Consider the following 24,704-nt stretch of genomic DNA (forward strand, 5'->3'; position numbering starts at 1 on the left):
TAATACAATACACCGTATTATTTACCTAATTTAAGACAAAAGGAACTGGAAACAATAGTAACCTCCACCCCCATCTCAAATTGTGCATCATGTGTTTTGAATATGCTCGACACCTGAATAAATCACTGTGCATTCAGAGAATGTATTTAGTCAAGGCTGGTGTCTGTACTCAACGATAGTGATGCCGCGATGAAAAGATGACACTAACAAACGAGCCGGCACCTGACACGGAGATGTCGAGAAGATGTCTGCAGACAACAGATCATTTCCTGAGGACTTCGGTGTAGATTATAACCCATGGTGGCAGGATGCACTTTGTACACCATGTAATTGTTCTACCAATATTGATCCGTGGCACGGCACTCATTACAGTAACTGACGGTGTGAGTCCTCGTCGTCTCAATGCAAGGCTTGACATTATGTATATGCTTGTCAGTTGTCAAATTATTAGGAAGTCATAAGATTGCTGTTTTAAAAAAAAATTATGTCAGAATAATTGGATGGTTTGTGTGTATTCTTAAAACAAATTTATCTCAGAATAATTGGATGGTTTGTGTGTATTCTTAAAACAAATTTATCTCAGAATAATTGGATGGTTTGTGTGTATTCTTAAAACAAATTTATCTCAGAATAATTGGATGGTTTGTGTGTATTCTTAAACTAGTCAGTTCATAAATGATACTCCAATATAACCAGTTACTGAACATTACTCCAGAGACAGGATATTTCTCATATATCTCAGATACAGTTTCTTTGTCATTAAATCTTTTTGTTAAACTATGAAGAAATGCACATATGTGTGTGTCAAGGCTCAAAATTCATTTTGTGGATTGGGATACAATCTTTGCTTTTCAAATTTTAATCTGTCGAACCATACTGTTATGTTAAAAACAGTTCGAAAAATTAGTCTTGAAATTAAGAGTCCTTATGAGACTCATAACAACTTTTTAAACAATGTTAAAGGCATATAAAAGCTTTATGACATTTTACTATGACTCTTGAAAATATGGAATTCTGGATATATTTTTATATAGCACATGAGTATTTCCATCAGCATTAGCTCCCTGTCAATTTCAAGCCTCACATGTTTATTTGAGGCAATGATGAAATGGTTAAAATGGCCAGTGACCCAAATCCCCCACACCTTAGACAACTGAGGAACTTGGTGGCCACATGATACACATTATACTAAAAGCTTATATAAAGATAACATTATTGATTGTAATATTTAAATACAATTTTGGAATAGTAATTCATTTAAACATCAGCATTGAAAGCTGGAGGTTATTTAAAGATCTTAATTATAAAATATACCCCAACAGCAGATGTAACAGATAACTGATTCATATCACCTCAGCATGGGTGATAGGACACGTTTTAACTTCAAAAGACTTTGCTGATACATTTAAAAAAAAAAAGGATTGCTTTCTTTAAAGATAGCCCGATGATGGTTACATAATTCTTTTCATGATTTTTTTTTTCATTTTCTTACTGCTACTTTCTGAGCAAAATATCTTGCTTCAAAGATTTAAATCAAATTTAAGCTAATAACATGGTGCTAGTTCCACCTACATTTTCTCAAAGTCTGTTAAAAATACTAAAGAAACCTACCGTACTCAATTTAATAGAATGAACGAAAAATTACATTTGCCAGTCTGGATTCATTTAATTTTATAGTTTCATCTTCATGAAATCAAACTATGTAATTAGCTAGTCTGATGGCAGCCACATTTGCAACTTATTTTTATTAGTTTTAATTATATTTAAGTACTGTTGGAGTGTGTTTGCAATAACTTGAATTAAACCTTATTCAATTACTTATTTTGTGTCAGTTGCTCTTAACTGCTATTGTGGTTATTATTGAATGGAATCCATCAGGAAATGTTTGAAACAAATAGATTGGAATTTCTTATTATGTATAGTTGTTACATGCTTACATCTTCTTTCATGAAGAAACTTTTAAACAATGCATTAAGTTGTAGGAAAATTCTAAATACAAATTGTAAACTATGACAATACACACAACATGCAAAACATGCATGATTTACAGCAAATTATAATACAAATGTTTTTGTCTCAAACCAGTCAAGAAAGCACTATGACAGTTATTGAAGTTACTGATAAGAAACAAAATGCTAAGAAAGACAATACGTCATAAATTATATAGTAGACGATGAAATCAAATATGTTAGGTTTGAATTAATATTTAATGACATGGTGTCATGCTATACCTGGTGTATTCATAATCTTTCAGGCTTTTTCTAAACAGATAATTTACATTTTTCTGTGCATTTTATAAATTAATGTGCATTTTTTACATATTTCTTTAAATACACCACTGAGGAAGTTAATCCAAAAATAAACGTGTGCTTTTGGTTAACCGAAAAATGCCAGAAGCTAAGAATAGTTACCAATTATGATTACACAAACATACACATATGTAAAGAAAAACGTGTCCAAAACCACAAACACATACATTTGACAGTGAACACACATACACTGGGCCCTGCACCAAACATAAATAAAAATAGGGTGAGGTGGTTTAAGCATGCAGAAAATAAATCATATGAACATAAAATTAAATAAAATGGTTTAAAAAAGTGCAACTAAAAACTGAGGATTTTTTTTTTTTTTTTTTTTTTTAAACTACGGAAAAAAAAGAAAAAGAGAAAAAAAGCAGCGGGCATTACAACATGGGTTATTTATATTTTGTTTTCAACACTGACCTAGTTCTCCGGTTTTCACTGCTATGGGATTGCTTGGGGGTCCGCGCCCAACTTTTGTCACAGTAACAATTCGAAATTCGTAATTCGTGAAGGCATCCAGGTGCCTGACTGTGTACGTGGTACTTCCGATATTGGTTTTCTCTTTATAGCGAGCTCCGGGCGAGTGTTTCGATTTGAACTGCACAATATATGAAGTATCAGGCGTGGTCGCAGCCGACTCCCAGGACAGTTTGACCGACGTGGCGGTTACCTCCGAGACTTTCAAACCTGTGGGTGGGCTCGGCAAAGCTGTAGTAGAGCAGGAATAAGGGAGACAACTCAGTAAGCAGCAGCATACTAAAATCCACCGCAAGTGTGTATTAACGGCGCTGAAATCAAGTGAGCGATAGTGGTGCCTAGAGTTAGCCATGATCGAAGGTGTGAGTTTCTCTCACGGCCGGCCCTGTGTGTCGGAAAGCCTACTACTGCATTGCACAGAGTGACGAAAGAGTGAGACTCAGCTCCCCAAGTCGAGAGGAGAAAACTGTACGACTACTATGTTTTGTGCATGTACAGCACTAACAAGTGAGAGCGAAAAAACAATTCTATGGTGCTGTAATGCAAGTAACTTAAAGCACGGATCCCGTCATTAGTCCAGTGATGTGGCAATTTAAGCAACAAGTGCTCCAATGCTAAAACTTATCCACCGATGCTAAAACTATCCAGGTGCCAGAATCAGGTGCAGAATCGTTGTTTTTGAGATGATTTTTTTTCTGCTGTCAGCTCTATATTAACTCCAGTTATGAGAATATGCCAGTGATGGGGGTGAGAAAAACCAAAACAACTTTAGTTAACTTTTGTATACACGTTTTCTAGTTAACTTCCACCATACACACCAACACAAAACTTCAAAATTTGACCTGTTGTGTGGCTTTATCAACACCACTTGTAGAATGCTTAGAATGAACTGTATCACTAATCCAATCCAACTTTCAGTGCCAAAGTTTGTATGACTTGAGTAAGAGGGAAACCAAGTGGTCTGCAATAACTTTATGAGTATCTGAGAGTCACTATGCTGTGCTCTCTTTAGCTGAGACAGGGAATTGGCATGTGATCTACAGGCTGGTACAACGAGCCATCTGATTGGCTGGGTGAGCCCTGTAGCAGGAGGCACTTGTCTCATCTTGTTGCCAAGGCAACAATACTGCTGCTGAACTTATCATGGCCAAACCAAATCAAAAAGAAGCAAGCAGGTAATTCAGACAAAAGATCACCCTCTGCCCCAAACAAAATAACAAATGACATTAGGGCAATAACCAAATGGATGGAGAAACGATGGAAACTGAATATAAATGATGGCCAAGTAATAACAGGATATATCAACATGCATTACTTGAGGCTAAATGGAATGTCAATCAATAAAAGCTAGTTGATGGATTATGCACACAGATATAACTTGACGACAACCATGCACTTTCGTCAACAAAACATTAATAGGAATATAGACATGGTAAAACTCACACAATATTGATGTAAATATTTTAATGTAAACAGATATCACCGACTCCACAAAAAGGAGCTAAACACAATATGCTACAATAGTCTTGCTTTGGAATGCCAGTGAAAATAATCAATACTAGAGAGTTAAAAACAAGGTAATTCTGAAACCATTAGTAGTGTATAAATACTTAGCAATAATACGGCAGAGCTGCTATCTTATTATGAAGCAATTACTAATGTCAAGTCAGTAATATTAATGGATATACTAACAGGATGTCCACAGGTGACTTCCATTTTCATTCAATAAACTGACAGAATCATAATATTAAATAACTATGCATATTTCAGGCATGTACACAATCAAACGAGGAATACCAAGAAATAAACAGTATGTATTTTTTTTTTGGGGTGGGTGGGGGGGGGTTGGTTTTTTGTTTGAATTATCAACACATTTCTTGGATAAAATTAGAAAAAGTTTTATTTTAAAACTTTAAAAATTAAATTTTAATATTTGGGGGGAAATTTGGAAAACAAATTAATCAAACATTAAAGATCTCAAGATATATTTCTTTAGTAGCCTTCATAAAACTTGAAGAAAAATATAATCAAAACAGGTATTGTGTACTTAAGTTTTATATTTCAATATTCTGTTTGAAATTAAGATATCACCTGTGTACACATCCTTGTGCTTATCATTGAATAAATATGATGTTTTATTTAATAGCTTCCACTGCAATCAGGAAACGACAAGCACAAAACTGACAAGAATAGTCAAGCCTCGCTTACCTTCAACAATAACCGATGCTGTTGCTTCTATGTTTCCCAAATCTGAAGACGCAATACAGGTGTAATTCTTTGACTCTTTTACTTCTTTGAGCTGTAAAATATTTCTACCAATCGGAATTTCATCCTCATTTGTCAGTTCTCGTGCCCCTTCTCGCCACTTGACATACGGCATTGGCGATCCTACTGCAACGCACGTGAGGTTGACATCGGCATTCGGCATGATCTTGGTGTCCTCTGGTGGGATTGAAAAATGAGGAGGCACACGACGAACTGAAATTATAGAAGCAACTAATAAATACCCAACTAATAAAGAAAAAAACCTTCTGTGAAAAACTTACATGTATGCATTTTATATACATAACCACACCATACCAGGTGTGCTGGTAATTTTTCATATCATCAGAGTAGACGTTGCTTAGTAGTAGAACACTTACCTGAAGTGTAGAATCTATCACCCTTGATAGGCTCAATTGTTCCCACAACTAGTACATCAAAGGCTGTGCTATGCACTACATTGTTTTTCTCGAAGCAGTGCAGAAATAACCACATCATGTAACCCACCAAATAGGAATAATTTAAAATGTGCTGAGGTATCATTAAACATTCCTTTCTTTTCCTTTAAGACCATTAAACATCTTGTATATCTTGTAACTGGGTATATATTTTAACTATGTGGTGTCAGTGGCATTTTTTTCTCTGATTTTCAAAACAAAGTATTGATTTTACAGTGTCAAACATCTAGGACAAGCTAATTAAACAAAGTACTGGGATGTCATTAAACAAATATTGTTTACTTTTTCAACATAATGACCGAACTAAGCTATAGACAGTTACATGCTTGTTATTTGCGACCTAGCTGTTTAATTAGAGATATGGATCAACATGTTTCCGCCCCCACCCCCCCAGCAATTTAGTTACAAATATGGGTTAAGTAAAACCATGCACTTTAATAAAATGCTTGGCTAAGGGCTAATTTAATCACTTGACCTACTCCAGTTGTCAAAAGGTGAGACATAAATTGTTTTGACATTTGGTCAGGTTACTATAACCCACATGGTAAAAAGCAAACTTGTGTCAATCATTAACTACAACTGCCAATTATTAATACCTTGCGAGTAATGTGTCTGCTTTATAATAATATGAAAGGTTGTGAAAAATGTCAAGAACATACTTGTCCTGTTCTTAGCCTTTGTAAAGATCTCGCACATGCATTGTCTAAAAGTGATTTACCTATCGACACAATACCGGCAACCATATAATTTATTTTTAGAGATAAGTGTGAGGTACACCGTAAGAATTTAGCTACATATACATGCATTACTCACAAACACGAACATACACATACATACGCACACATACATGATGCTTTATTTTTAACAGTTATTCTGTGTTCAAGGAAAATGGGGTTCTAGATCCACAGATTCCAAATAACAAACAGATATCAAATATACCCGGTTGATTACAGGTTACCAATTGTCAGAACGTACTTGTCAACGCTCTTGACCATAACAATACAAATTAAGTATATACATTCTTGTTACGTTAATCACAAATTTTACTATTTACTTTATGGTAAGTCAAGGCTGACCATAAAATTTGTATGCACAGGTAATAAAGACATCAGCTATGTTTACATTATGTAGTAATGGACTTTGCTTGTTGATCTTCACTGTGAAATGCATCCATGCTGACCTCTGACCTTAGCTATGTTGAATGCCAAACTCCAGTCATCTACATTTTTTTATGGCAGTGTAGTAAGTATCTGACATTTATGTGCTTCACATTACATGAAAATACATCATACTATGTTTCTTACAAACAAATCATCATGAATTTGTTCCTGGATTGTTTAAACAGTTGCTAGCTTAGATGTTTAATAAAACAGATCCATGTTAGCATTTTTTTTTTTAAAAACCTGGTTCTGGTATATATTAAGTAATGAATCTAAATGAAGAATGGAAGGATTTTTTTTTTAACAAAGTACTCAATGCATTTTAATTTGGTTATATGGTTTTAGACATATTGTTAAAGACCACAGATGTCACACTGGCGTAGGAAGCGCTGGTGTGTGTGTGTGTGTGTGTGTGTGTGTGTGTGTGTGTGTGTGTGTGCCCCCCTCCCTTACTTTTCAGATATTTTGCTTATATTTGCTTTATAATAGTATAAAAGTGTGTAAATATAAGTGTGCCACCCCCCCCCCACCCCCCACTTTTTGGCACCAACAGGAATTGATCCTATATGATCCGACTGTGCTTCATGGGCTTAATTCACAAAGCTAAAGCAACACCGCATCATCTTTGTAAGTCTTTTTGCAAAGCAATGCGAGATCACAAAGTTGATCACAAAGTTGCAAGAGTTTAGAAAATTAGGCTATAGCACTATACCACTGAATCTATATAACATCTAAGACCGACACAACTTTTTTGAATTTACACACTGCAGGCACAGGAAAAGGCAGTTGTGAACTAAATGACCAGACTACGCTGACAAATCTCACAGGTGAACTTGTGCTCAGCTGTTAGAAAAACTCATCACCGCTTATCTGAAACAAGGGGTGGTCCCCCTGACCAATCTTCTGTAGTCGATATCGCATTTCACCAGAACTTGGGAGTCATATTAGAAATCTTCACACCGTGACAAAGAACACAGCTATGAAGGGAATAGTTCCAGAGACTAGGGAACCATTATTAGGACTGGTTCATAGCCATAGAGCTATCAATCTACAGTTTGGAAAATGAGCAGTACTTCTCGGCAGCAGAAATGGTCATTCTCTGCCAGACAAAGTAGATTATATACAGACTGGACATCTACTATAGATCATTACAATGTGCTTTTGAAATGGCTACCTATTGATTAAGAGACAAAGAAAGGAACATGTAGATTATGTATACAATGTAGACTGAATATACTGACCAATAGCATACAGTCTTTGATATTTCTTCATTTCCACTAAAAGAAGAATGTCATTTTAATGATACTTCACACTGGCGTAGGAAGTGGCCATAAAAGTGCCCCCCCCCCCCCACACACACACACTTTCTGGCACATTCCTATGCCACTGCTTCAGACTATTGTTTAATTAGTGGCTATGCTACTGTCCGACTACAAGAAATGTTTTTGCTTTAACAAACTTGACAATGTATACCAATTTTATCCTTTGGATATTATAGTAAGATGTGAGTGGGTGGGAGAAATACATTAGAACAAAATTATCCTACTGAATATTGTCAGTTTTATGTGACGTCTTCCACATAAAAATATTAAGTATGAGGCAGACCTTTTATCATTTACCACTGATATGGTATTGCATTTTTACAAGTGTAACAATCCTCACCCCCAACACACAACCATACACTTTCAATGGTGATGCCAAGGTACATGTAACAGCTTACTCAGACCAGATGCTGAGACATGCCCAGAGGTCCTCATCAGAAAGATGGCAGACTGACTATGTAATGAGGGTATAGATTTCTCCTCTCAGCAGAGGCCTTTTACTGTTAAGACCAAGTGTAATTAGCTGTGGCTCATTAGCTCAGACTTTGTGAGTGCAGTTGATTCATACCACCTCCTTCAACTCATTCATCTCTCAATAAGCTCATAGGTATTGTTACATGCCTGTAATATTTGAATATAATTAACATTTTTGGTCTTAACTAGTTATTAATGTGTAGACAAGGTTTTTTTAGTTAGGCCATGTAAGAAAAAATTTACTTGGAAAATGTTCTTTCCTCAAAAACGTGTGTGTGGGCATTTTAAATTTTTATATTTATATAAAAAAAAAAAAAAATACTCTACCATGTAACAGCTTCACTACAAGAAGGCTTTCTTCGATATTTCATGTTGGCAAATCGTTCTGATACGTGATATTTCATGAGAACTGCTATTTTCAGCAAGTTTCTACAATGTCTTTAGTTCTTGAATTAAAGAACTATCAAAAGATAGTATATAACAACATACAATAAGTAAGGTCTATACATAATCTATATACATATAACAGGTATACATATTTATTTGCAAATGGCAATTCAGTACAGTATCAGTTTATAAAGTTCTTTTAAAAATCCTGGAATTAGTCTCAGTCATTTAGTTCATGTTGAAGATAAAAACTGTTATGGACAGTAATGGAATCCAGACTTGCCAAGAATGAGAGAACTATAAAATAATGATATCTTGCAGATATCAGCATATTGTCAAACAGTGCCACGTAGAATGCACCAAGTCGGCCATAAATCAACTTTAGTGTACCGACTCTCTGACAGGTTAAGAGTTAAGATGCAACCAATCAGTTATCTGCACACATCAGGCTCTGGGCTACCAGACAAACCACAATTTAAGACACAGCCAGCTTGTGTGTCAATCTTTAATTGTGAGATAATTTATGGAAAATTAATTCAATCGGAACAGACTAATTTGTCATTACACAGCCTAATGATGGTTAGTTTCCACTTGATTAGCACATGTATGCTGGTACACTACTGGACATTAACAGCTGCTCTGTCATAAAGAGCCATATCACAGTTATCAAAAATATCATCAAACTGCAGGCAAACATACTGCAACATGTGGATGCTAGTTTTTAAAGTACATGTATATGTATGCAAATATTTTTAATTCTTTATTTTCCCAGTAGTAAGTTTTGACCACAAATAAGTAACGGTACTCAAACCTGATACAAAAAGGACAATTATCTTATATTTTAATCAGGAACCAATGGCAATATTTAAAATTAATGTACAAAAAGTAAAATGTCTTTAACCTTTCAAGTTGATTTAAAAATAAATAAATTAAATGTTATACTGTGCATATTAAAATACAATAGAAATACAAAAAGATGTACAAACTATTCTTGGAAGAAATAATAAAAATTAAAATTAAAAAACAAATCTGTAGGTGAAATTACTTTAACAAACCATAAAGACATCACAAGAAAACACACACAAAAAACTATTAGTACCGGTACATATATACATGTATAAACTTTTAACAAACATAACAGCAGTGTGTTTCTGTATGCATCAATAAACTATTCCTGGCAGTTAAGTCGTTTTTGCAGTGTTGAACTGTTTTGGGTGCAGTAGATGCTTTCTTCATTCAGTGATTCAGTGATGACACTCTTAAGGAACCGGATAATGCTGCTAATTGAAACACTACCAAGGGGAGGTAAATTAGGTACTAACATAATACGACCAATTGAGTAGGCATGCTCGGGTTTAACCTGTGAAATACTATCGTCAAGCGAATACCTCAGTATGATAGTTGTTTTGCTTTAGAAGAATCTTGGCATGATAACAAGTTGAACTGTCATTCAAACATTTCTTGTAGTAAAAAAAAATTCCCTAACATGTTACAGCTTCATGGTTTCCCCTGATTAGAAAAACACCAACTATTCCAATATATATATAGTTAAAGTTTGTTTTGTTTAACGACACATCAGATATTGGGTACATTTTGACATATAGTCTTAGAGAGGAAACCTGCTACAATTTTCCATTAATAGCAAGGAATCTTTTAAATGCACCCTCTAACAGACAGGATAGCACATATGTCAGCCTTTGATATACTAGTCATGGTGCACTGGCTGAAATGAGAAATAACCCAATGGGTCACAGAAGGGGATCGATCCTAGACTGGCTGCGGATTATGTGAGTGCCATACCACTGGGTTACGCGTCATGCCCATTCTGACATACAGTGTATGGAGTATGATGGCTTCAGCATTGTAAATACAGTGTGTAATTAGAATCACCAATAACGAGTTAACAAAACAAACGTGTAAATTAACAATCAAGTTAAAACATCATACATGTAAAGATGGCTTTTATTAATTTTTACACTACTTAAGCAGTTGTTAGATAAATTATCATTTTATCTTATGACGAGTTAGTTGTTTCAATATGTATCTAATAAATGAAAATTATTTAGATAGGTTTTTAAACAACAAATTGTAAAGTAAATGGTATCTAATGGATTATATTTCTTCAATGATCAAAAACCAGGTTTAAAAGAAATTTTAAAGTTTTGGCCTTATAGAACTTATTTATGGCTCTTGTGTTTGCACAGTTAACTAATGTAATACAATGAATGGCAACTGCTTTCAGTAGTGTTAATTTCAATGGATGATTTAGCTTTATAAACTACATACATTTGTGTTGTTGTACTGGCCTCGGTGGCGTAGTGGTTAGGCCATCGGTCTGCAAGCTGGTAGGTACTGGGTTCGGATCCTGGTCGAGGCATGGGATTTTTAATCCAGATACCGACTCTAAACCCTGAGTGAGTGCTCCGCAAGGCTCAATGGTAGGTGTAAACCACTTGTGATCCATAATTGGTTCAACAAAGGCCATGGTTTGTGCTATCCTGCCTGTGGGAAGCGCAAATAAAAGATCCTTTGCTGCTAATTGGAAAGAGTAGCCCATGTAGTGGCGACAGCGGGTTTCCTCTCAAAATCTGTGTGGTCCTTAACCATATGTCTGATGCCATATAACCGTAAATAAAATGTGTTGAGTGTGTCGTTAAATAAAACGTTTCTTTCTTTCTTTTTGCATACATTTGTAAGACATTACCAAAGAGCAGCCAATCAGATATTGTTAAATCAGTCTCCAACATATATTGGAAACACAAATCTCCAGTGGGTTCCCTCCCAACGAGTGTTTAAGAAAATGTCGGTGCAGCCAAACAATTAAATGGATGAGCAAGTTAATGCTGATAATTCAAGAAACTTTTAAATGCCTTATGCTTATATATACCACATTAAGACTGAAAAATAATATTTTCATCTTCAAAAGCTTCCTTTTTTAATACCAAACTATATAACAAAATTACGAGTAAGTTATCATTTTTTAAATTCCAAGATGTTAAAGTTCATTCAGCTCTAATTCATCATAATTCTGACATGAATGTACAAATAAACTAATTAGCGAAGATCCCAAGCATACAAAACTGTATGTTCAACCATGTATAATGCAATACAATTGCTGCAGCATTGCTGAGGTCACCAAGTTCTCTTACACCAACTGCATCTGAAGCCAAGAAATACATGGGTATCCTCTAACCATGCTAACAGACGAGATGAGGATCACGTTATTCTACTATCTTCCTCAGAATCCACTACAAACTATTTCTACTCTTTCTGCACCTTGTTTATTTTTCCTTCTGCTTTTTTTCTGAGAGAAGAAAAATGTCATGATTGCTACATGTGTGAGGTTTTATACCTTGCTCTATTCTTTAGTATGAAAAAAATGCATAACCTGGTTTAATTATTTTCTAAAAGAAATGGATAGTGTAAGTGAAACTGCTCTGCTGCCTGCATAGTATCAGATATGTGGTGCAAAAAGTATGCAAAGCAAAACAGTTTTCTATTTATTTTGGTTAAAAAAAACTGAAGCTAGGAATGTATGTGCATGTAATACTTCTGTACATATAAGCTGACATATAAGATCTATATGGTAGACTGGTCATGGTGGGTGGTAATCCAGTAAAATGAGAACCATCTTCTCGTGGAAAAAACACCACTATCTGTTCTCAAGTCCAATAAAAGGGATTAATTTATCAATGTAAATAAACTGATTAGACAATTGCTTATTTGATCTAGTTAAAAGGAACTATATAGTAGCATTGGCAGTTGGTTGGAACTACATCAACAAGCATTTGTTATACATGTAATTGTTTTTGAATTATTGAATTATTAGAACTATTCACCTATTGTCATGTTCACAATTGGCTTATTTAGACTTTAATCACGGTCTGTTCTCTTAAATACTCATGAAAACAAACCAGACCCTTGCATATTTCATATTTCATCATCTAGACTGCAAGAACAAGAATTATGCAGAATTGTCTTGCCTAACAAAAGCGTTTGTGGCACTACTATGAACATCCATAGGTGCAACTATAAACCAAGTTTCATTGACCTAGCTTGTGATAAAGTTATCTAAATGTGAAACTTCAACATAAAACTTTAGTGCAAAAGTCGCAGCCATCAGAAAAGTAATACCTATATCTTGCCTTTTCACTTCGTAAAGATGAGACAATTTCATAACAACTGATCATGGATTTCATAATCGATCATCACATCTCTAGAACCCAACCAACTGATAATTGTTTAAAATTATAATGGATTACTGGAACATCATTACTGTAAAGTGATTGCAGTCTAGTAAAAAGCAAAGTCTTTGGTAGAATGGTGTTGAGTCTGGTACGGGGGTGGGGGTGGGGGGTGGGGGTGGGGGTGGGGGGGTGGGGGGTGTGAAGATCAAGCTAACTGGAATGGAGCTGATCAATGGAAAGGGTCTTCACTTTAACATCAAAGAGGACAAATTCTATACACATGGAGAACTGTTTCATGGCAGCAAGAATGCCATGTTTTAACACCCTACACTGGCTATACACATCAAAACCAAACAACAGTGTTACTGATACACTTAAAATTCATCCTTGTATAATTGTAGCTTGTCTTTGTGACAGCTGGAATTAGCAGTCATCAAATGGGCAAAACAAATGCTTTAAACACTTGGTCAGCTCCCAGCCTTTAGAGTGGCCTACAGATGACCTGCAGATAAACAGCAGTGGAAGGTACCAATACCTACATCAGCAATCATGTCTAGCCTGTAGGGTATTCCTCTTCTTTTAATCTTTCTCTCAAATATTTCTCATTTGTAATGGAACACTGATGGACATCACTACTGAATTCCACCTCTCAGCCACGTGTGGACAGCTTGAAAGTGAAAGCAACTACAAACAATTATATTTTAATGTTGTCGGTGGGTGTTTGTTTTGTTTTTTTAAATAATAATAATAATAATATGTAGATTTTAAAAAGTATATGATTTATGGAAATACCATATCAAATGTTGTGTATGAAAAAACAGTGAACTACTTTATGTCAAGGAAAATTAATTACTTTAATGAAGATTTAAAGATACAGACAGATGTTTGTATATTTTAGTTTAAAATGCAAAATGTTACAGGATAAATACAAAATTAGGCACAGGTGTAGATAAGAAAAAGCACAGCCATCTTAATTAAGTATAATCCAAGTCTGTTTACATTTCTGCAACCTGTGTTTATGACATTAAAATACAAACCAGTCATTAATCAACATTTTCCAAAGATAACGTAAATTTTAATTAAGTTAGGATTTCATTAATGAAAATCTTAAAATGTTTATTTTCAGTGAAAACAAAATCCTCCAATATCATACAACTACAACATGCAGTTTCACTTCAAATATACAGCTAAGTAACCCAGAGACTTGCAAGAAGAAAAATTACCCATAGTGACAAAGGAGTCTATAGCTGGCACACTGTGGCAACAGCACATACTTTATCAGACACTTGAGTTGGAAGAATGTGGCAAGTGCTGGTCAGTGATAACACTAATGGGGCTCTGCTAGCTGTGATGTGCAGCCTGCAACTCTAGCAAACCACACTGGTGCTGCATCATACAGGAAAGTTAAACTGCAGGCTTGTGTGCAGAAGTGGAGTTTCAAGGGTTGAAACCATCCCTGGTCAAAACCATGTATTTTTTAGCATTTGTTGTGATGAATTTTACTTGTAGAATATACAGGAAAGTGCATTTCAGGACACCTATTTTAAAAACATTTTCTGCATGAGCGTGCCCCCAAAATATACCCACCTCATGCCCTCAATCGCCTCTAACAATATCCATATAACCAAGAAGTACTTTTAAATTTGTTTATTTCTTCTAGATATTTTAATCCAAAAAATAAAATCAGTCATTCTTGTTGATAGCTAAGACATTTTCTTTCATTTCTAACAATACATTCCTCCAAACTGATCACTTACTGAAAGTTGAACAAAAACATTAGTCAGTTTTATTTTCCTTTCTTAGTAATCAACTACTTTTGTTTTATTTCGTAACAATGGGGGAACATCTTTCTAAATATAAAATATCTTACAAATTAAGTATTTGTGGCAAGCTCTTACATACATACCAACAACCTTAAGTCTGTAATAAAGAATTTGAAATTGTGTTCTGTTTCCATTAGTTTAAGATGTAAACAAAGACATACATGTATGATCATTTGATGATCATGATACTTTACTGAATAACTTTGCATGCTGTACCTGGAAGATAACAATAACAGACCATCAGGTTTATGAATTCAATACAAGTTGACCGACATAAATTGGCACATTCAACAAACACATTGATTATACGATTAATCACTTTAGTGCTAGTGGCATGAAAATTAACTCAATACAAACAGCAGCACTTAAATGACCTTTGTGAGCAACAGTAATCTATAGAGGTGTCCAAGGAAACATAATCATCTTTTTTTGCAGACACATGAAAAATAACAATTAAAATTATAAAGAATATATCCATGTATTGATTTATACCTGCTTCCAGTTCAAGATTTTATCTTTAAAACATACATTGGATGTGCTCTGACTTAAAGAAAGGCTATCTAGCATAAGAAGATGTGGGGAAAAGAATCAGTCAATAAATTAATCAATAGTTTCATTGTACAATTTTAATATCCTAATTGGGCTGGTATAAACTATAACTTTCTTCTTTTAAAAAAAAAATATAGTCATAAATAAGTAATAAATTTAATAAATAACATCTGGTTTACTTTTTAAAATATAATTTTTTTCAATTTGATGAAAAGGTGGTCTGTAACATGAGATAGCTTGTACCTGTACCTGTGTGTTGTGTTCCAACTTGCAACTCAAACTGGTTGCAGTGATATATAATTATAGGCAAATTATTACAAGGTACAATTTTTTTTCACATACAAAATAAAAACAAAGGAAAGGAATGTTTAATTACACCCCAAAAACATTGGTCAATCTGTGGCTGTTCAGTGTCTAACATGATGGTAAATATGATGGTTTAGAAACAAGAGAAGAATCCCACTGATGCCATTTAGGCTTTTCTTTCCAACTGGCACCAAGAAGTCTTTTATAATTACATCCACTAATCCTTGTAAATTTAAGCAACATGGAAGATAAAAGAAATAATACCATGGGGATTGATGGTATCTTCCATTTCATTTATACTGCATGACCAGCATTAAAAAAAATTAAAAAAAAATTGGTTGCTTTTATTTTTAAAAATACACATACAAAAATATATATTGTCACTGAATAATAATAATAAAAAAAGTGTTATTTTATCTCCACCTGGGTTTTTTTTTTCTTTCAGTCAGTACTGTAACTTGCTGAGGTAGATAGTGTGTGAGAAGTGTTGATAGGTATAAAGAATGGATGTTGCCACCTATGTCAATCTGGATAACATGCTACAGGGGTAACTGAGTATCTTATAGCTGCAGGTGTCCAGTCTTGGCATTTACTGGTCTAATGTGAACAATGGTCATTACTGTAACAACCTGGTCTAGTGCTTAATGTAAAATAATGTCCTCCAGGACAAACATCATTAATTTACTACCAAAGGCAAAATAATAGTTAATGAAAATCTTAGTTTTGTTAGCATTTTGTCTGATGATTGTGAACATTGCTAATACAATCTTGCATTCAACTTTGACATCCAACAGCCTATGATTAATAATCAATATGCTCTAGTGGTGTCATTAAACAAAACAAACTTTAATTTTTTAACTTCATTAAAGTGCAATTATTTAATACAATATTTATATTCAATTTATGTGTTCCTAAAATATGATAAATTGAACATATGAAGTGGTTTTATTGCAACGAAAATGTGCTTTTTTTGTTATTATTGGTTGTTGTTTTTTTTGTTTGTTTTTTTTCTTTCTTTTTTTCTCTTAAAGAGTTCATGCATTTTTCAGACATTTCTGTCTCTTCAGCAGTGATAAGTTGAACCTAATATACCATTAGCAATTTGGCAAATGTGGTTGCAGCCAATTCAGAATCAGTCTTGAGTGAAATATGTGACACTTGATAAGTCTACATGCAAATTCTCAAATGTAGTTTTTTTCCTCTTCTTTTTGACATAGTTATTAAGAAATACATCTGCCAGATTCTACTCCAGTTCTCTGGCAAGCTGGCAACTTCATAGGTTGCCATCAGACACAGAAATGATCAAGTTGAACATGAACAGACGTAAAGCTGTTACATCAGACAAAATATGCCACGCTCTATGGAATTTATCGGGGTTTTTAATTAAAAACAAATTCTTATTACCGTATATTGCTGTGTATTAGCCAACTTTTTAAGCCTCTAAATACCAACAAGAGAAGAGGGGTCGGCCAAAACACGGAGTCAACAAAAATGTCTAAGAAAATACAGCAAAATATTGGCGTTTACGGAAATATGATACTAAAGAAATCTCGATCGGATATATCTATGTTTGCCAGTTTCAACTATGTAAAAGTTGAGTCAGCTTATACATCATACCAACCTTTTTGTACCAGATATTGAGGGGCAAACTGAGGGGTTGGCTTATCCATAGAGTCGGTTAATACACAGCGCTATACGGTATTATTTTATTACATTTTTTTTGTATAAATGATTGTATTATGATGATGGTACATACTAAAAAGTAAGTTAAAGGTAACTGAAAGAATTATCATAAAGCTTGGAATCTCTTTACAATAGAGCACTGGTACAGCAGGTAAACAGACGTGAAGCACACAAAAGACCAAAACCGAGTCAGTGGAACCAAATGGAACTCCTGGCATGCTTTTGCTAGGAGGTGAGCATTTCAGAATAGTGTCAGATAAAAGAATAAACAGAACAGAACAGGATGATGTACTCCATACAACTGCTTATAGTTGAATAAAGCTTCATGCCATTTTGAAAATGCGCCTACTCAGAATCTCAACAGATGTACACACTAATTCCTTGAAATGGGGGGGGGGGGGGGGGGGGGGGGGGGGGGGTTATATATCACCTGTACATCTGTCATCTTCATCTTACCAAATGTTGGCAGGGAGGAGTTAATGGGTGGAAAAGGGTGTATGGTTTGAAAGAGAATATGGATGAAAAAGAGTGCGAGGGTTAGTGGATGGAAGGTGTGTGTTGATGGGTTCAAATCAAATTGACACAGGTGGAAGATCAAGTAATGTGGCAGGTGGATAAGAAGGATGGGGAGAGATGATGGGGAGGGTTATGCCGGGTAAGAGATGTAAGTGGGTTATGGATTAAGAAAAAATCTGAAAATTTTAATATTGGTGGTCAGATATTGATAATGGCCTTAGGGTTAGGTTTAAAGTTTATTGACACCACTAGAGCACATTGATTATTAATCATCTGCTATTGGATGTCAAATATTTGGTAATTCTGACAGTGGTCCTCAGAGAAAACCAGCTACATTTTTTGTAATGCAGCAAGGGATCTTTCATATGCAGTTTTCCACAGACACCCAAGCAGTTGAATAGATCCACCAAGGTGGTTTGATCCTGTGACACAAGCACCTCAAGCGATCACTCAACCAACTGCGCTAAATCCCACCCTAGGGTTAGGGTTGCACAATGGTCTAAAATGGAGGTCCCTGTTCAGTGTATCAGCCAAAATTTTGAATAAATAGTGGAAAATCAAGAAACACTAAACAGATAATTAAAAATATGTAAAACTTTCATCTGTTTGTTATTGAGAAATAGGGAAGAGATTCAAAATAAAAGTTGAAATGATCTCTAAAAAGTTAGAAACACTATTCACACAGCTTAAATTGTCATGCCACGACCTGGGCAACCTAGGGAGACACCAAAGCATCATAGAGGTCTAATTAACGAGCTACTCTCGATTCACTAATGTCAAAACCTATATTAGCTCTGCCATTTTCCTTTCGACCGACCATTCAAAATTGCGCCAAATTTCCTCATTCAAAATTGTGCACCTTTTCTCTTTGGCATATTAACTGCTCCATCCAAAATTCCATTTCTGACCCAACATGTCATTAAAGACACATGCACGTTTTCTTTCTGACCCAATATGTCATTAAAGAAACCTGCTCCTCCTTTTCTTTCTGACCCAGAATGCAAATAACAGTGAACTACTGGGAAAAGGATAAGCTAACATTCTATCTGACAGCATCAAAGATGCTCCTTAAAAACTCTTTAAAAGATTGAGCAAAAGTTCTATCACCAGACGACCATGCTGTATCTGTGATCTGTGATCATGACGTACCATACATGGAAGATTTCAAAGGTGCAGGAAGCTGTGCGGTAGGTAAACATATATGGGTTATCAATGCCAGCCGGCCGTTTTACCTCAAATCACAAATAAGCCATTAATACAAAACAATCTAACACGTTCACCGTAAGTGGGAACAATCTGAAGTTGTGCTAAAATATTTTTTATGTATTTGATAATGTGTATTTTATATTAAAAAAGAGAAAACAAACTCAATGAAATTGTGTTTTGAGATGAAAACCACATTCATCTTGGGAGAAGAAACCTGGAAAGATTTCAAGAATTTACTTTTGTGAGGTTTTTTTTAATATATATATCTGAGAAAGACAAGCGGTGTGTGTTTTTAATAACGATAAGCTGAAAGCCATATGTAAATTATAAAAAGAATTTCCATTACGCACTAAACACCAGCTTAAACATGTCATGTTTAACTCCTACACAATTTCCCTACCACACAAAACTACTATTAGTGATGTTAGCACATAAAAGGAAATTAATCAAAAAATATACTGGCCAACAGAAACCTGTAAACTGTGGCTGAAAACATCAATATCTAAAAAAAGGTAACTACTGTAAACCATTCATTTTTAACAAATTCAAGAAGGATTCATTTTGGATGAAACAAAACACCCAAGATCTACACTTATGCATAACTAAGGTTCAAGCAAGCTGTACTGGGCATGCAATTCTGCTTTCTTTTCATCTTCCCATGACAGATGAATGAGTTAGTATATTGAGAATATGAAAATGCTATATCCACAATATCAAGAATACGAAAATCATGCTACATCACTGCATTTGTCTAGATTTCAAAATGATAATTATATATATATATATTTTTTTTAATTGCTCTGCAGTAGATTGCTATATAAACTGAATGTCAGAAATTGTCTCAAACATGCCGAGTGTTGAACTATAAAAATTGTCTGCATCCATGTTAATTTTGCTCGTTACTGACTCTGGTTGGACTGCCCGTGCTCCCTTGCACCTTCCAGTGTGGGCGATCCCACCTCCACCCCCACCCCTCTGTCATGGATGGAACAAACTCAATCCTCCACAAATTGCAGGAATGATCATTTCATTTGTGTATCAGTTAGGCAACTTTATTTAGCATAACCAATTTACCATTACCTATAAACATTTTCTGAATGGCCAGTCCCATTTTGTTTTTCTATGTTACAAAAAAATGCAAACCAAAATACACGTAGGTCATACAGATTGTTTTGGCAGAACTCCTTTTCAGGTAATATAAATTCTGAATCTGCAAAGACCTGAAAGAGACTTTAAGACCGACCGAGCATTTGAACATTTACGGTAATTATTGGACAGTGTCCTTGGCCAAGATAGTCTGGTCTGCAGTGATCACAGAGATGACATCATTGTGCTGTCTAGAATAATTTACCTTGACCAGTTTGGCTTCTTCTCCCCAGATTAACCAATGCAGCAGAATCACTGTCTCCAGGGACTGACACATATTTTTTTATTAATTTATTTTTGTGCTTATATGCAATTAACATTCAGCCAAGCTGTCCTGAGCATACAACTCAATTATCAGGGCAGTTCATCCAAGTCAGATTAGTTAGTGTGAAATAATGAATGAATGAATGAATGAATGTTTAACGACACCCCAGCACAAACAATACATCGGCTATTGGGTGTCAAACTATGGTAATGCAAATAAATAAAGTGATGATCAACATCAATATAAAAATTCAAGACTTAAACAAAAACAGTGTAAAGAACTGTGCAAAAACACAAATATCACAGAATTTTACGGATACTGAATTTTACTCAAAACTTCAATTTTGTTCTATATTGGCCATTCTCAAAGAGAATGTTACACCCTGCACCACGGTGAGGTTACAGCACATGCAGGGGTGTGTGAAATAAGTTCTTCCCACTGTGCCATATTGGAGCTGGTTTTGAGATTTGAACCCAGTACCTAACAGACTTAAATAGTAAGAAAGAAGTCATCCCCACTTTGCTACATGCAGTCACTAAGGGTTGTAGTTGGTATTGAACCCAGTACCTAAAAGGCTTAAATAGTGAGAAACAAGTCATCTACTCTATGTCATGAAATCGACAAAGGATGGGGCTGGTATTGAGATTTGAACCCAATACCTAATAGGCTTAAACATCGCTTCGTCAATGTTTGAAAATGCTTTGATGAATTCAGGTGACAATATGTTTCATTTACAACAAGATGACTTTATCTTACACAAATTCAAAACATTTTGTTTTAAAATGAAACAATATCATCAACCCTATTCCAAAACAACAATTTTGTTTGGCAAGATTTTTTTTAGTGCTGTGAGACAGATCATGGAAACAATAAAATGATTCTGTCTGCCTAATTTGAATAATTAACGGAAGAAAAAAACAATTTCACTCAGTGCACCAGGAACACACTGTATAAATGAACTGAAGTTAAAAGGCATTTACATGTAACTGCCCAAACATTTCTTAAAATATTTTCTACATATTTATAATAATATATGTTCATAGTGTGAGATCGATAAAACATCAGTAACCCGGCAACCAAGTCTAATTGCCAGTAGCATCACATCTGAACAGACTGAATACAACAGCTAACTGTTTATAACAGCTACTATGGATTCTTCCCATGCATTTAGTTCTTCAAAGAAATAAAGAAATGTTTTATCTAACGATGCACTCAACACATTTTATTTACGGTTATAGGGTGTCAGACATATGGCTAAGGACCACACAGACATTGTGAGAGGAAACCCGCTGTCGCCACGTCATGGGCTACTCTTTTCGATTAGCAGCAAGGGATCTTTTATATGCACCATCCAACAGACAGGGTAGTACATACCACAGCCTTTGATATACCAGTCGTGGTGCACTGGCTGGAACGAGAAATAGCCCAACAGGCCCACTGACGGGGATCGATCCCACACTGACCGCACATCGAGCAAGTGCCTTACCACTGCGCTATGTCCCGCCCCTTAGTTCTTCACAGAGACATTTGCGTAATAATTATCTAATCAATTACACACAGAAATATTTCCATGTTAACAATAACCATGAACATTGTGATTAGTATAAATCACATGATGGGGAGGGGGAGCATCCTGTTTTTCTTGGCATCACTGAAAAGTGATGTTATGTATTTGAAGCCGAAGAGGAAGTGAAATGATGACTGGTAGAAGAGACATGTAAAAGCAATGGTCTCTGCTTAATGATGAACGGTAAATGATATACAGGAAAATCTCTTTTCACAACTCATTTTTAAATATTTAAGAATGTTGAGTGACCAAATTAGAATACACAATTTTAGATCATGTCCGGGCACATAACTGATTATCAACTAAAACCCCAGCAGTTATTCGACTGTCTCATTGCAACATTCTTGATTTTTCTGTTGTTTTCTTTTTCTTTTGATAAATATTAGATGATTTAGAAATAAATGTCTAATGATTAGATGTGAAGGAATGATTATTTCAGACAAGAAACCAAGTTTTAATAACAAATTCAATACAATGTTATACCAGGAACGAGTAGGTACCTTTGATATCCAAAATGCAAAAAATTAAATAAATAAATAAAAAAATCCAACAAAAAACAAACAGAGCCTCCAGGAAATGGTTTGCATGTAAGCACAATCACACTGAAAGTAAAAAAAAAAAAAAGAAGAAGAAAAAAATAAAGCTCCTATAAAATTGCATAAAGCTTTGTCAATATTTCACAACTCCTCATTCATAAACATTCTGACATCGTATTGAAGATTAGGTTAATAGTATACTGTTTCTAGCGCGTGCCATTCAAAGTGAGTAATGTTACAGAATCTTCACCTCTCTTATTGCTGGTTTTATTCCACCTGTTTACCGTGATACATCAAACCCCGTCCCAATAAAGATCTGCTGATCACTGATAGTGCAATACTGGCCAATTGGCTGTACAGATTACTCAGCTGTTAACTAGCCCAGTGGGAGCAGTATTAATCTTCCTGCCCATCCCTTTATGTCCCAGTGTACAAAGACATTTCCAATTTATTTTTACTTTATGTCAACAGTGCCTGCAGCCAAAGTAACCATATATATATATAGGAGATAAATGGTGCACATAAACTGTTGTCAAATTTCGGTTTAATGATACAGGTGAAGAGAAAACTTACCACACTTACTGTGAACAACCTCTTTAATAGTCGAGATACGCTACAAAACAACACCATGAACAGCAGAGATGTATCTCAGTATTAGACAAATGTGGGCAATATTTTCATGATACATCAACTGGTACTCCTATCCTTTTCATGTTTTAGACTTATTTAAAAAAAAGGTTTAACGGATATAACATTTGATATTTAATTGTTGGGACCAGTAAGATTTTCAGAACAACAAAAAAAAACCCCTCAACATGGCTGCCACTTTATTTTTTCATCCAATTAGCAGTTAGCAGTATTTATTTTATTATTTATTTCCCCACACAAGACAGCATATATCATACAACCTGTGATATATTAAGCACACCGGTCACAGAACACGAGTAGGAATAGGAAGAAACACAACTTATCCACCAAGGTAAATCAATCCTATGCCTATGGCCTACAACATCTTAGATAAGTGCTGTACCACTGTGCGGTATCTCGAAAGTAAAACAAAAACAAAACAAAAAAGGAATTTTTATCTCATCATCTTTCAAATATTTTTTAAAAGTTAAGTCATCTACCATATCAAAAAAGTAACATCAGGAACACCCTGCCCTAAACAGATAGATTTATTTTTGTGAGAGACTATCTCATGAGAAAACCGTGGCAGATTTTGGGCAATATTTCTGCAGACAGGAGCACCTGTTTTTGTTGTTGTGCTAGTCATTTCTCTGACATTTCACCTTCACAGTGGGCTATGGGAAGGGAGTTAACAGAATTCAAGGAATGGAACGGTGATCCACTTCAAGTGAATGAAAAATGCATCAACTACAACACCTACTGAAGTACATTTTGTTCTCATCAAAATCCATGAAAGACCCTGATCAGGGTCACCGCAATCAGTTCCATCAAGTGTGACATCCCGCAGCTTAATTGGGTCATATAGTCAATGCAAAAATGAATTTAATGGGAAATCTGGTTTCTGAATTAACATCACGTCATTAAAATAGTTTTTGCCTGTGAACATACACGTATGTAACACTAACAGCAGTAAGACTGGTCTATTTTCCTACGGCATCTTCACTGATGAAATTCTAAGGTTACATTATTTGAGTACGGTGCTGAAAAATCATTTTATTAGACAAATTAGTAACAAAGAAAGTTAGTTTTAATTTTTTTTTTAATTAATGTAGTATTTCCAAAATCAGTTCCAGTCCAATAATCTTCACCAGGATAGATCATGCTCACCTCCACACAAACCTGGAAAGTTTTTTTCACAGTGACAAATAGATCACCTTGCGATAAAACTTTTAATACATTTTATTTGAAACTTCATGTGATTGCTCACCTAGCATGACATTAGGGAAGTGATTTCAGTTGTCTTCATTTTACTGCAATATATATTAAATGTGAAATTCACCTATCAAACATGGCAACAGCTATACTACATTCACACTGTGTCTGAAGGTATACAGAGTATGTGGACATGCACTGCAGCAAAGGCGTTTGATGAGTGTCAGAAAAAATA

The 24,704-nt window shown here is 35.0% G+C and overlaps 1 protein-coding gene across 8 annotated transcripts in view; it reads right to left on the bottom strand.

The window, feature by feature from the left end:
• The window catches only part of LOC121376524 (tyrosine-protein phosphatase Lar-like), a 324,342-nt gene that overhangs the window by 73,448 nt on the left and 226,190 nt on the right, over window positions 1-24,704 (bottom strand). For 7 of the 8 annotated variants that reach the window (XM_041504424.1, XM_041504426.1, XM_041504419.1 and 4 more), the window contains 2 exons: window positions 4,992-5,261; window positions 2,727-3,014 (listed from right to left, as the gene is read on the bottom strand). In XM_041504424.1, the coding sequence (XP_041360358.1) occupies window positions 2,727-3,014; window positions 4,992-5,261 (558 nt within the window). The remainder of the gene's footprint in view (window positions 1-2,726; window positions 3,015-4,991; window positions 5,262-24,704) is intronic. The other variant, XM_041504425.1, reaches the window with a different exon arrangement.

The sequence above is a fragment of the Gigantopelta aegis genome, chromosome 6 (genome assembly GCF_016097555.1).
Source record: "Gigantopelta aegis isolate Gae_Host chromosome 6, Gae_host_genome, whole genome shotgun sequence".
Lineage (NCBI taxonomy): Eukaryota > Metazoa > Mollusca > Gastropoda > Neomphalida > Peltospiridae > Gigantopelta > Gigantopelta aegis.